The sequence below is a fragment of the Lytechinus variegatus genome, chromosome 3 (assembly GCF_018143015.1).
Source record: "Lytechinus variegatus isolate NC3 chromosome 3, Lvar_3.0, whole genome shotgun sequence".
Lineage (NCBI taxonomy): Eukaryota > Metazoa > Echinodermata > Echinoidea > Temnopleuroida > Toxopneustidae > Lytechinus > Lytechinus variegatus.
The window spans coordinates 9,061,675-9,076,450 of record NC_054742.1 but is presented as its reverse complement, the minus strand read 5'-3'; the positions used below and the strand labels follow the sequence as shown (position 1 = coordinate 9,076,450).

The 14,776-nt window shown below is 36.0% G+C and overlaps 1 protein-coding gene across 1 annotated transcript in view; it reads right to left on the bottom strand.

Moving 5' to 3' along the window:
- The window catches only part of LOC121411956, a 36,964-nt gene that overhangs the window by 2,059 nt on the left and 20,129 nt on the right, over nt 1-14,776 (bottom strand). Inside the window, exons 7-15 of the mRNA XM_041604867.1 lie at nt 13,965-14,201; nt 13,280-13,546; nt 12,665-12,856; nt 12,189-12,368; nt 2,528-2,716; nt 2,031-2,208; nt 1,433-1,599; nt 522-674; nt 1-227 (exon numbers count right to left, since the gene is read on the bottom strand). The exon at nt 1-227 is cut by the window's left edge and continues 2,059 nt beyond it. Of these exons, the coding sequence (XP_041460801.1) occupies nt 1-227; nt 522-674; nt 1,433-1,599; nt 2,031-2,208; nt 2,528-2,716; nt 12,189-12,368; nt 12,665-12,856; nt 13,280-13,546; nt 13,965-14,201 (1,790 nt within the window). The remainder of the gene's footprint in view (nt 228-521; nt 675-1,432; nt 1,600-2,030; nt 2,209-2,527; nt 2,717-12,188; nt 12,369-12,664; nt 12,857-13,279; nt 13,547-13,964; nt 14,202-14,776) is intronic.

The following is a 14,776-nucleotide window of genomic DNA, read 5'->3' as shown; positions in this document are numbered from 1 at the left end:
ACATCTTCAACAGCCTTCACCGCAGCAATGACAGCTTTAGCTGCTGCTTCAGCATCGCCACTCTGAGCAGCTCTGGCAGCTTCAGCTGATGCTTTAGCAGCAGCATGACGTGCACTCCTACTTGAGGTAGTAGCACCAGGGGCATGACCATTGGAATTGCCTTCATGTTCATAGATGTATTTTGCCATTGATTCAGCAAGAATGACTGCTACAAAAGCCTTGGCGACCTGAAGAATGTAAACCATGATGGTATCAAAATGAATAGATGTTTCATTTTTTGTAATCCATTTTAATAACATAAATGACATTCTTAAATAATACTTAAAGCCATCTGTTAATATCCAAGAATATATAATTCAAATCATGTGTCATACCTCTTCCTTTCCAAGACACAAATAAGTAAGATAGGTAATCCATTCGGTATGAACATAGAAGAGAGATCAGACAGAACTTATCCTAAAGTGACAAATCATATCACAGAAGCAGATGCAAATGTCTATAATATCAAGCTTTTCACCTACCCTCCTTGCTTCCTTGATCTCATCCTCTTCACTAATCTTTGTTGTGTTTTCTTCAACTAGATCCCACTTGATCTCTACTGGTTTCTTCTTAGCTACCTTCTTATCTTTAGCCATTGGAGATGATGAATCCCTTGATGCACCATCACTGGATTCCTGCATAATAATATCAATATCATAACCTTGTGAAAGTAAAAGGTATACGTCCTATAATGGCAACAAGGAGACTCAGTTTGATCGTAACATGTTGTTATATATCTGTAAATCACTTAAAGGCATCACTTTGATGTATAAAGTGCTATATAAAAACAGAATCAATAAGTCAAGGACAAATTTTAGAAATACTTTTAGAAACTTTTTCAAAGGCATGTTTAACACTTTATTATCCAAAGATATTTTGCTGATACCTTAAATGGTTGTTAATGGAATGTATCTCATGGATCAAGTTGTAAGATAACCTCAAGGGAAAGGCACTACAGCAAACACTGAATGGATTTAAAATAATAATAACATTTATATAGCCCTAAATACAACAGTTTCTAAGCGCATTGGAAAGAAAAAAAAGAAGTAGCAAAATACAGTGGGAGAGAACAGGATATGGAATCAAGAGGACTACTTAATGAGGTAAGATTTGGGGAGTGTTTTGAAAGATTTGACAGTGGATGCATTACGGATGGAGATGGGGAGATTGTTCCAGAGTTTTATAGGGGCAAGAGAAGAAAAAGCACGATCGCCATAACGGGTAAAAGTGCAGGGTCCTAGAGATAGTCGAAGGTGAGCAGTAGAAGAAGATCGCAGAGGATGAGGGACAGAGAGAGATAAGATTTTGAAAGTAGGATGGGGCGAGACAATGGATGATTTTATAGACAAGAAGGAGCTTGAAAATAATTATATTTGAATGGACATAAACTGACCTTTTGTGGTGTGGAGTCTGAGCTACCTGTGACTTCTTCTGAGAGTCTACTTGGATCAGGTAGAGTAGAGGGCGTCTCTGAGATTGGACTTGGACATGTTTCATTGCCATCAGTAGCAGAAAGAGCTAAGGTTTCTAGCCATTCATGAACAGATTGAGATGGTTCCCCTGTAAATACAGCCACATAATATACTTTCAGGTTTATGTACATTTAGTTATTTTGTTTAATTTTTCTTTACTGCAAGATTGGCCTGCGTTCATTTGTCTAAATTTCTTTACCAAGGCGCCCTGCATTTTAGCAAACATCATTCTAAATGAAGATACAAAATACATAACGATATGGCAAGATTAGAAAAAACCTATTAACACACACTGAGAATGGATTAAACGTAATTTGAAAATGAGATATGGATAGCACAGTTATACTTCACTTGAATTAATATGTTTTACTTCTTAATGAACAAGGAATATGATTTGTTTTTCTTTGATGAACATCATTTGATTTTCATTCCAGTACTCAATCGACAATTTCTATGGCAAAGAACGGTTGATTTCATTTTTTGTATTTCATTAAAAGTACTTTAAAAGAAATCCCTTACCAAGGGTTGGGAACATAAGTCCTAGATCAATCTCATAGCTGGCTCCATTCTGTGATAGGTTGATAGAAGTGTTTCCAGTGAACAAGGTATGTAAGCAGAGCTGCAGAGGAACCTCGGGTGCTACATCAATCTCTGAACTACTACATGTATAGAACATGTTGAATGGGGTTATAGTAACCTATGGATACAGTAGAAAGCAATAACAAAATTACATGTTTAAACAACTATTGCATGGAGCAATAAAATGGGGTACTATCATTGACTATTATATGCTTTTTCTCCCCACTAATACACAAGTTCACACACAAGGCACATAGCCTCAAAGCACACCCACACACACCATGATCCACATTCAGATGGGACGACAGTTATCCTAAACTTTTGGGGCTCTGCACAACTTCCACCTGCCCATCACAGTTTTTATATCACGCATGGTTAGCTAATGCAGTTAAAAAATATATAGACGTAATTGATTTATAGGAGACAACAATTCTCACCATGTTATAGAATCCAGGCCATTCTCGAAGAAACTGTTGAGTAATAAGAAGAACTCTTGCGATGGCTCCCCAGATGAGCTCAGTAGCTCTCTGATCTCCTTCTTCATCAAGATCAGATGTAACACGTCCAACAACATCAAGACATGGACAATACTCGGTCATCTCAGGTTCATTGATATTCACTAGAGCCTGAAAGAACGATCATATCACAACAAATTCAATTTTTATTCAAGGAAACAAAGAAACATAAATAAATAGCCCACGATAAATAATCCCTAGGTTGTTTTAATAACAACAATAGTTCCATTTATAGCGCTTAACGTTTTGTATCTGTAATAAGCGCTTTGTATGCTTACCCGGTCAATGGATCCATCACTGTTCCACACATAAATTGCACCATATCTACTCCCTGGAGAGCTTCCAGGCAACCAGGGGTTTTCTTCTTTTTCTTTTTTTTACCAGTGCACACGTACCAAACTTACATTAACATTCATATCCTTCCGGGTACCCAACACCTGAGTGGAGAGTGACGAACGTAGATAATTGCCTTGCCAAATGACTTTTTGGCCAACTGATCCTATTTTAACATCAGAATTTAGATGGTACACCTAGGCAGAAGTTTATCCAGACATCATTGTAGTCTGTACAGTATCGTTAAAGAATTGTAGCTAGTTGGATCATACAAAATCTTTGAATTATTCAATGATCTACATTTCCCTTTTTTGGTTTCTGATATTTTTGTCAAACTTTAGTATGAATCGTGCACCTAACAAATAATTCACATTCTGTTTTTATGTCATATAACGTCCTAACATTTTACAGTTATGTAGCAATTTTTTTAGGCCAGTCCATCTACTTATTCTGCTCAAGAAATATTAACAGAGGAAATGCAGAAACTACAATAAGTTTAAATAAACTTGAACAGCAAAATAATATTTTTAGGGGGAATTAGTTTGCACTGGAGTAAAATTGAGAATATCTGCATTTATTTTTTTTTCTTTCAAAATGTAGCTATCCATCACTGTTCAATCATTGTTTCCAATAAGATCCCGGTATAGTAAATCGTGCACGAATCTCTATATACGGGAGGAAAAAGCTACATAGTTGACGCAAAGAATGTGAATCAATATTCTGTACATGCGTCTATATTCTCTCACAGATGGGGAACAGCAAATTAAAATAAGCAGAGCGGACTTTAAGGTTAGACTTTATCCATTTATTAATAAGAGTAGACATTCGAAGAATAGACACAATCTAACTATTCGATTAAAATGAATTATAAGACGTGCCCCGAGAAACTCTCCTCAAATGTAAATTACCACTCCTTTTAAATCGAGCAAAGCTAGTTTCTATCCTTCTCCCAAGTAGATGGGCTACACGCGACTGCGAGTCGGCCCTTGATGTTGCATAACACAAGGGCAGACTATTTTTACGAGCGAGCAAGACCCTGGACCATAGAGTCAAAGGTCAAGTCCACCCAAGAAAAAAGTTGATTTAAATAAATAGAGAAAAATCAAACAGGAATAGCGCTGAAAACTTCATCAAAATGGGATGCAAGATATGAAAGTTATGACATTTTAAAGTTTCGCTTATTATTCACAAAACAGTTCTATACTCAACTCAGTGATATTCAAATGAGAGAGTTGATGATGTCACTCACTATTTCTTTTGTTTTTTATTGTTTGAATTATACAATAATTCAATTTTCACGAATTTGACAATTAGGACCCCCTTGCTTGAAGCACAGAATGTTTGAATAATGGAATTCCGCGTGTTCATGGAGGAATGAAACTTTGATTCACATGACAATGACGAGAAAATCAAAATATTTGATATTTCATATAATAAAATACAAAAGAAATAGTGAGTGGGTGGTGTCATCGGTCCCTCATTTTGTATACTGAACGTGATGTGCGTATCACTGTTTGAGAAATTAGGCGAAACTTTAAAATGTTATAACTTTCTCATTTTACATAAGATTTTGATGAAATTTTCAGTATTATGCTTGTTTGATTTTTATCTTTCTATTCAAATCAGCTTTTTGTTGGGGTGGACTTATCCTTTAAATACGTACTGATATAACTCTATGCCCTGGACTTATGCAAAACAGATCTGTCCTCGGCGTGAGGTCAGGCGAGGTCGCACGCGACAGAGATCTGTCATCGTTGGGCAAGGTCGCACGCGACTGACAGACTATCCTTGCCATTACGTAAGTGAAGGACTGTCGCTCTTGACGTTTATTCTGGGACGCACTGTATTGTTGGAGTATTTAAGTTTCGAACATGGTGCAAATTGAGAATTCATCCCAAGAGATATACAGTGCGTCCCAGAATAAACGAAACCGAGATTTAGCGATCATTTATCATAACTTAATCATAAATAGAATAGACAAATGACCTACCAACTTAAAGCCTAGAATCTCCTCTTTCATCTGATATTACTTAGGTTATTTCTTATTCACGCATGAGTGAGCAAAAACAATTTGAAGAAAGGATACCAAAAACTCATTTGGCGGGGGTATCTGGGTTTCAAAAAGAAAACCACGTTTTTGAAAGTTCAATATCTGCTCTTTAATTTGGTACCAAAATTACAGAAAATGGTCTAGAAATAAAAAAGTTCTGGTCATTTGAAATAAGGCTTGTATTTCCATAATTTCATGAGATAAACGTGTTTTCACCGGTTTCCCACAGAAGCTATCGATGGTGAACAAAAGATTTAATGCATGGCTGATCGTCAACAAAACAGAGTGTCGAGAGAGTTTGAAAGCCAGCCTGGAGAACCTCTTCATTTTATGAAATTATTGAAATTCAAGCCTTATTTCAAATGACCAGAACTTTGTTATTTCGATAAATGATCGCTAAATCTCGGTTTCGTTTTCTCTGGGACGCACTGTATTGAAATATATTCCCAATCTAAGATGACTAAATCTAAGTTTAACTAAAATATCTCAAATAAGCATCACATCGTGTAGTTCACCATTTTAAGAACTGGATATTGATTTGGGTTGGATAACAATGATAACAAATGCTACATTGTTTATCGAATGTGAGCTCAATGCACTATACCTCAGACCATTTCTATAGGATCACTACAATAGATCCACTTGCTTTCGCCAACTTACGCTCCGGAATATGAACTCTTTCAATGGGATTAAAATCATCAGATTTGTGGAAATCTTTCTTTCTAGGTATTGGAATATCTCAAATACATGAGCTTATTTTACAAGATGCGTTTTTAGAGGATAATGGTTCACAATATTCACCCATGCAAAACAGTAAACTACATAATTATTCTCGATCTAAGTGACAATAGCTTTGTAAACAAGGGGTTTCTTCTCCTTCGTACTCTTATCCTTAATCGATGTAAAATTAGGGCTTTAAATACAGAAGATTTTTTAAACATGAAAGGGTTATGTGTACTGCATCTTAATTTTAATGATATCGGAGATATTTATTAAAATGATTCACCGTGGAGTATTACCTGCAAGAGCTGCATCTTGCTTCAAACTAATTGAATATATTTATGAACCAACCTTTGTAGGGTAGGATAATTTGAAGATTTTTGTTTTGGCACGAAATACTCGTTTACGTTGGGTAATGATTTCTCCTTTCACAAATTTAAGAAACCCTAAGCATTTAGAATTGACGATGTATTTGGAATTAGACACATTGTTAATGCACTTTCTCTACAAACTTTCATTTTGAATGATTGTGATTATCAATCACTTCATTGATCTCCTAGACATGACAATTATGTTTAATTATAGTACTTTTATCCAAAAGACATCTTTGGAAAACAATGTTTTCCCAAGCTTTTGGTATGATGTTGCTCAAAAGAAGATGTCATTGTTTCACGGATTGCAGAGTCTTACAAATTTGATCTGAAGAAAAATCCATTAAAAATTTTACAATCTGGACTATTCACAGATCTCCAATTTCTTCAAGAGTTAGATTTAAGCTCATGTGAACTCTTTCACATTGAATCGAAGACATTTGCCGGTTTCAAAGTCTCAAGAACTTATATTTACAGGGTTATCCAAGTAAATTGTTCGAGAATACAAGGGAACTAGCGATAACCCACCTTATCGAAGAATGAAACCTTTGGAACAAGTAGGCTTGTGTCGAAACACAAAAATCAAAGAATAAGAACAAAGTAAGTTTGAGAAAAATCGGACAAATACTGAAAAAGTTATGAGCATTTTAATATTGAAATCCTGGAGATCCTCCTATTGGCAATGCGACAAGGATGTATGATTCACATGTGAACAACTTTCCCTTTGATGGACTATAAAATGACCCCCAAAATGTCTCTTTTTGCTTTTTTTGTGATACAAACTCTTTATCCATGATGTATTCTTTAACAAGTGGAATGCCTCTGGCCGTCTCACCTGCATCACGCGGTTCAATATAGCAGCAGTGCTGACTTTGAATACTACTCTAACTCGCACAAGTTGTTCAGTGATACATGGTTACTCTTATGTCCACTTTTTATGAACTAGACCAATAAACTTACAGAGATATGATGGTTATTCAACAAAAAAAACCAACATGGCCAAAGTTCATTGACCTTACATGACCTTTGACCTTAATCATGTGACCTGAAACTTGAACAGGATGTTCAGTGATACTTGATTACTCTTATGTACAAGTTTCATGAATCAGATCCATAAACTTTCAAAGTTATGATGGTAATTCAACAGATACACCCAATTCGGCCAAAGTTCATTGACCTTTGACCTTGGTCATGTGACCTGAAACGCGCACAGGATGTTCAGTGATACTTGATTACTCTAATGTCCAAGTTTAATTAACTAGACCAATAAACTTTCAAAGTTATGATGGTAATTCAACAGATACCCCGATTCGGCCAAAGTTCATTGACCCTTAATGACCTTTGACCTTAATCATGAGACCTGAAACTTGCACAAAATTTTCAGTGATGCTTGATTACTATTATGTCCAAGTTTCATGAATCAGATCTATAAACTTTCAAAGTTATAATGGGAATTCAACAGATATCCCCAATTCAGCCAAAGTTCATTGACCCTAAATGACCTTTGACCTTGGTCATGTGACGTGAAACTCATGCAGGATGTTCAGTGATACTTGATTAATCTTATGTCCAAGTTTCATGAACTAGGTCCATATATTTTCTAAGTTATGATGACATTTCAAAAACTTAACCTCAGGTTAAGATTTCGATGTTGAATCCTCCAACATGGTCTAAGTTCATTGACCCTAAATGACCTTTGACCTTGGTCATGTGACATGAAACTCTAATAGGATGTTCAGTAATACTTGATTAACCTTATGGCCAAGTTTTATTAACTAGGTCCATATACTTTCTAAGTTATGACGTCATTTCAAAAACTTAACCTCAGGTTAAGATTTGATGTTGACGCCGCCGCCGCCGCCGTCGCCGCCGCCGCCGCCGTCGGAAAAGCGGCGCCTATAGTCTCACTTTGCTTCGCAGGTGAGACAAAAATCTGTATTTACATGCCCTCCTGTAGAAAGAATATTATACTCTACTGATAGATGTGAAAAAGATGCAGTTAAAGTGAAATATATGCTAAAGTAATGGGTAGAGTTGTTCACAAGTGACATCACACATCTTTGTCGCACTGCCAATATGAGGATCTCCATAGCATTAGTGATCGCAATATTCAAACGCTCATAACTCTCTCTTATTTGTCCGAGTTTTCTCAAACTTTCGTTGATTTTTTTCTATGATTTTTCTGTTTTCACACAAGCTATCTTGTTCAAAAGATTTCATTCTCTTTAAAGATAACACTGAGATCTGGATCGTGATCTCTTTGTTAATTCATCAAATCTTCAAAACTTGACACTCGCAGGAAATCGACCCCGTGAATTTGATCGCAGCACTTTTGCACCTCTATTTGATCAACTGTTGTCAATAGACATTTCGAAAAACGAGGTTGCGTGTACCTGTGAATGTGATTTAAAATGGCTTCCAGTATGGTTATCAGGGTCGATCACAATTTGGAAAGAAAATGACACTAGGTGTTCCTCTGCTTCTCTGGAAGAACTCAAAGAAAGGCATTTGATGTCCTTTAAACCAGCGGAATTGTGTGGCCCAAACCGCTCTTTACTGCTCTCTACCTATCATTCCTATCGTAACTATTTGGATCATCGTGATTTTGGTCTTTCCTTACCATCATCGATGGTTCTTAAAATACATATATTCTTAGTCAAGCTAGCAGTAATAGGATACTAGGAGAATCAAGACGCTCGGGAATTTCAAGATTATGAATATCATACAAACGTCATGTTCACTGAAGAGAATGATGCGTGGGTGAGAGATCGCCTCCGTCCAGTCTTGAAGAAATGCTTCCAGATAGGAATATTTTTTGGCGATAATGACCTTCCGTATGCATTACAACGATGCCGTTCATTACGTGGTAGAAAATAGCTACAAGACAATTATTTTAGTCAGACTGCTATCCAGGATAACTGGTTTGTTATCAAGTTTCGAATCGCTGCAGATCAGGTCAATGACTCACAGCTAAAAACGTATATAGTGGTGATCTTCTTGGAAGATATTCCGGACGACGAACCTCCATTCTTGGTGAGGCTGCATGTATCTCAGTGATCGTCAACCCCGGCGTCAACCATACATTGGTTGGGAAGAGGATGAACGATTTCAAGAGTAGGCTTCTGGCAAACATTGATCAAGATGTTAACCATAAATTTAAGGTGCAATAATGCCATCCTTCCCGAGTAATGTTACTTGCACCTAGTTCCCATGATTCTCGCCACATATGAAATCGTGATCTAAATCGTAGAGTAATCGTATAGTGATCGTATCAGATCTTATCAGACCTTGACATCTGTCGTGGCAATCTGTTTTATTGTAGAAAATTTTTGGACGATTCAAAAACTTTCGTGATCTTTCGCTACGAAAAGCCAATTATTACGGATAGCATGACATGACAGGGGCGGATCCAGCTTTCGCCAAATGGGGGGGGGGGGGGTTCAGCCACATTTTACCCAATCGGCCGCTCGAAGCTAATTTTTCAAATTCAAAATTCAAAATTTGTTTGTTTCTTTTGAAGTAGTCCTAATAGTCACTTCTAAGCTTTATTCTTATAAATCAACATAAATATGTAATAATCTCATAAGCCTTACTTAAATAGTGCATGCGCGAACCGCGAGCTTTTTTTCATGAATTGAATTTATTATTAGAACGTCACTGGCATTCGCCAATATTTTGTTCAAAACAAGAAGTACAAAATAACACACAAAAAAATGTACAATTAAAGGAATATAAGCATGTATTTCATCCTAAAATTTAAACATTCTGGGCAATGTTTGTGATCTTAAACGAGATGTGTTTCCAACTAAATAATTACTGCGAGTGCGAAGCGCAAGCATGAATTTTAATATACTTTTTGATCTGATCAAAAAAGGATCTGTTAACGGCTGCTTGCAGTTAGCAATGAAGATGCTACATATTTCAACAATCAAATAATGCGAGTGCGAAGCGCGTGCTGTCATTTTTTACATTTCTACCTGAAGAATGGAAATTCTACGCAGTTTTTGTAATAGGGAAAAGGATATAAAAGTAAACAATTGATGCGAGCGCGAAAATTCGAAATTTACATCTATAAATGGGACACTCTATTCATGTTTTGTAAATCATGAAAAGTATGGGTAATTTGAAATCTTCTTACATTAATAATGCGAGTGCAAAGCGGGCGGAAAATTTTTGATATTCTGATTTGAAACTGGATAATGATTTAAACAGAGAACAAGCTGCGTATCTAAATAAACATGCGCGCGCTAAATACTTTTTTTATATGAATAAGGATAAATTTATGCTCTGTATTTCAAGTACTTTGTCTGAAAATTGTGAGGTAGATATAGATCACTGTTAAAAAGAAAAGAGCTGACTATGTTTAATTATTATTACTTTGAGTTTTGACATATGACCGGGACATTGTAAGAACATTATGTCTTCGTATAAAATGATGACTATCTTCGTAAGCGCGAGATGAAACTTGTCGATATTCCATTCTGAAAAGGGATACTTTTAATATTAAATTAATATCTTATTTATCAATGTAATGAGCCTAATGAGAGCGCAAAATCTGTTAATATTATGGCCTGAAAACTGGACATTTAAAGCACTTTTGTAATTATGAATAAGATGCATGATTTTATATATTTTCAACAATCAATGCGAGCGCAAATCGCGAGCCGAAACTTGATAAAGTGTCATGAAATGTGGATTTAAGTAGTTTTTAAAAGAATTAATTATTGAGATACATAACTCACCAATGAAAAACGACTGTGGAGTGGTAGCTGATACGTTTTGACAATCTGACCTGAATAGGGATCTATATGGAATACAGGGAAAGAATACGTACCTGACAAACCAAATTTTGCGAGTGCGCAGCGCGAGCAGAAAATTTTAATATTCAGACCATAAAACGTATCTTTTTTACAGGGCACTTTTTAAAAATCAATTTGTAAATTAAACAAAGTAATGAAAGTTCCATTTCAGAGCTGAAATATGTTTTGTACAGCCTATTGACTTCAAAATTTGATATTTTAAGCTCCATATAGAGCAAAATATGTAAATCACCTAAAAGGCAATGCGAGCGCAAAGCGCGAGCAAAAATTTTATATTGTGACATGAAAGATTTTTTCATATTATTTTCCAAGTCTTCCCCTCTTCTTATTTTAGTCATTCGTCTTCATCCTCTTACGTGTTCCTTTCTTTATTTTCTCCTCTCTTTTCCCTTCTCTTTTTATTCTTTCTTTCCCTAGTTTTTTTTTTACATTTTTTTGCTCCGCCAATAGGATGGGCGGGCGTGAATCCGCCTATGACTATGGGAATGAGGTATCTAAATGCCCTTTCACAATAATTGATCCCCGATATTTATTGCAAGGGACCAAAATTTGTGATGAATTGTTGAAATCCTATTTACTGAACTGTACAAACGTTCATTTTTTAATTGATTTGGTTAAGTTTTCAAAAGAATCATTCTGATTCAATATATGAATCTTCACAATTAAAATTGATTGACAAGAATATATGTGTGCGTGTACAAAGCTATGTTTGTATCTTTAGTAATCGTACTAATAATGAAAGGGAATTGCTGCTAAGAGTAGAAAAGAAAATGAAGAGAATCATAAACACTAGTCATGATTACGATTCTCTTAACTTTATCAGTATGCGTAAATTTCCTGTACTGAAATGAGTTCATTATTAGCTAATGTTAACATGATGATGATGATGCTGCTGCTGATGACGATGATCCACAACATTTATATTGCGCCGTACTATGCTTTCTGATAAAACATTCACAGGAGCAGGCTCATCCAATTAAGCTAATCACTGGACATCTGCTTAAATAAGAGAGTTTTGAGAGACAATTTGAAGAGTTCAATCATAAGGGGAGGAGAGAATGGTGGTGGTGCTTAAGTTGGATAGTAGTGGTTGTGATGGCGGTGATAGTTAGGGTGATGATAATGATGATGATGGTGGTGGTGGTGGTGGTGGTGATGATGATGATTATGATGGCGGTGAGTGTATTGATGATATTAATGATCATGACGATGATCATGATAATGAACATTATGATGAACATGCGGTGAACATGATAAAGATCATGGTAAGAATGAAACTATTTTCTTACCTGTCCAATTTTAAGTAAGAGTCCCGATCTCCATTGATGTTGGTAAGAAGTTTGCCTAACTCTAGATCTGCAATAAGCAAGAAGCTGTGCCACTAGACCAGGTGGAGTACCGAGTTGGAACCTATATCTCCATCCAAGCTGCACATCACCACGGAAGGGCTTCGGAGTCCAATTCAATGTCTAAAATTAGATTGTAATTGCTGCCTTAATCGATTTATGATACTCTATATAGGACTACAATAATAGTATTTTGGCAAAATTACAAGAGGAGAGGTTATAATTATGATATAGTTACATAATTATAGTTATGATTCAAAATGCTTTTAAAACTCAGTTATTAGAACGAAGAATCACATATTCAGCAAACATGTTCAAATTTACTCCAAGTGGAAAGGCAATGATTCTCAAATTTAATGTATATCATCAACTACAATTAAAAGATCATCTCTCTCACAAAATACAAGAATGAAGCTTACCGGTCCATTCTGTGGCATGAGTCCAAGCAGAGGAAGATGGTAGACAAGTCTAGTAGATAGAGATCTATAGCTAGGAAGCTCTAGACATGAGAATTGATCATCAGTAGATTCCTTGGTTTCCTTGAGAAGAACACCAAGTTTGGTAAGTAGGTCAATCAAATGAAGAATCTGAGATTCATCAAGTTGTAGGGACTAGGTATGGGTAGAAGAGAAGATAGAGGAAAAAAAATCAAATGACGTATCATCAGCGACCCTCAGCTTCAAAGGCAACCTGATAATAGTGTCTTTGACAGACATTTATTATGCATTTATTGTTAAAGTTCGAGCCTTGCATTTATTTGCTCTGAAGCGACCTGAGTATCTAATTCAGAAGGAAAGTGATCAAATGATTCTTCAAGACATGAATTCGATGAATGATATTGTGGAGAATGGAGAAGAACAACAAAGGAACAAACACATACATTTTCCATACTCAAAGCCATAAAGAGATGATACACCATAATTACTAGGGGAATACAACAAATCTGTCTAAAAATATCTCTTCAGTATACCTATCGTAAATGTGGATACTTATTAGATTTCCACTATTCAATTTACCCGTAACTTGTTAAATACCTGGCATAGGAGTGGAAGAAGGCATTCTCTAACACGACCTTGGGTAGCTACCTCTTCTAATGCTTTAACTAGAACGGATGGTGCCGGTTTCTTAGTGGTAGCAGCCTTAGGCCAGAACCTCTTACTCTCAAAACGGAAATCTTTAGAACTGGTATCGAGATGAACTGCGTGTAATGCACGGGCCATCGATGTTGGGTCAACGCAGATGATGTCAGAGCTATATGCCGATCCTCGGGCGGTCGGGAAAGCAAAGGGGTAGATCGCTCCCTTTATTATTAAATAATCAAACAACAGATTAAATTAATTCGCCATGAAATTAATGTTTGTATCACAATTTATTTTTAGTGAAACTTTTGTAACATGGTAAACGTAATCAGTTTTAACCCATTACAGACGACGTCAATGCCAGGCATATATGAATATAATGACAGTAACATGAATATCGTGTCCATCTTCCGGAAGATAGTGAATGATTAAAGTGGGATTAATTAGGAATAGAGCAGTTTTAAATTCTCACGTACAGTGTAAAAAGTTTTGTTTTTTTTTCTGTTTGAGACAACACCAGAATGATTTATTTCAAATGCAAAGACCCATACTTCAATATTCCCAAATCGCATGGCTATAAGCAACAAGAACAAATGGCAATGAGAAATAGAATACGAAGTTAAACAACAAAACTACTTACCGCATCCTGTAAGAATTGAACATCATCTTTGCTACCTTCCGCTGATGACAGAACGCCATTTTGTTTGAAGATTGCATCGAGTTCATGCTTGGGAACCAGAAGGACATTTTTCTTCCGGAGAGTAAGAATTTCTTCAAAGACCTTGGTTGTCTCTGGTCTGACGTCATAGCGAAGATGTGGGAAGTTCTTCTTGTCTAAGATCGTACTTAGGATTGCTTTCTTGGCTTCTTCAAGACCCTGCAACATAATTGTCATTGAAAACGATGTCCAATTCAAACTGATATGGTATTTCCCCCTGTGATTACCTATCATGATGGCACTAATTGCTATATAGCTTCGATATTGATAGGTCAAAGTAAACTAATGCCAAAGAATGTGAAATTTTAACATACCGTTATTATTTTATTTCATATTTGATCTCAATGGGATTTTCAATATTATGTTTTTATTTTCTCAATATATTCAATCCAATTGATGTAAGAGTCGACTCGACCATAAAATACAACAATGAGAAGTTTGAGGAGGGCATGGTTATAAGGAAATGATACAATAGCATTGTAGGGGATAAATGCAGTAACCGTAGTGATATTTCGTGCTACAAAATGTAATTAAGTGTTAAATACAAATATTGAAGGTAGAAGAGTTTGCAAGCATTTCATTCTCAAATTCGTAATTTTCAATTTGCATTAACATGCCTTCAATGTAAAGCATTGTGGCCAAGTGGATTAGGCTCCGGACTTTGAAACAGAGAGTCGTGGGTTCGAATCCCAGCCATGGCGTAATTTCCTTCTGTAAGAAATTTATCTACATTG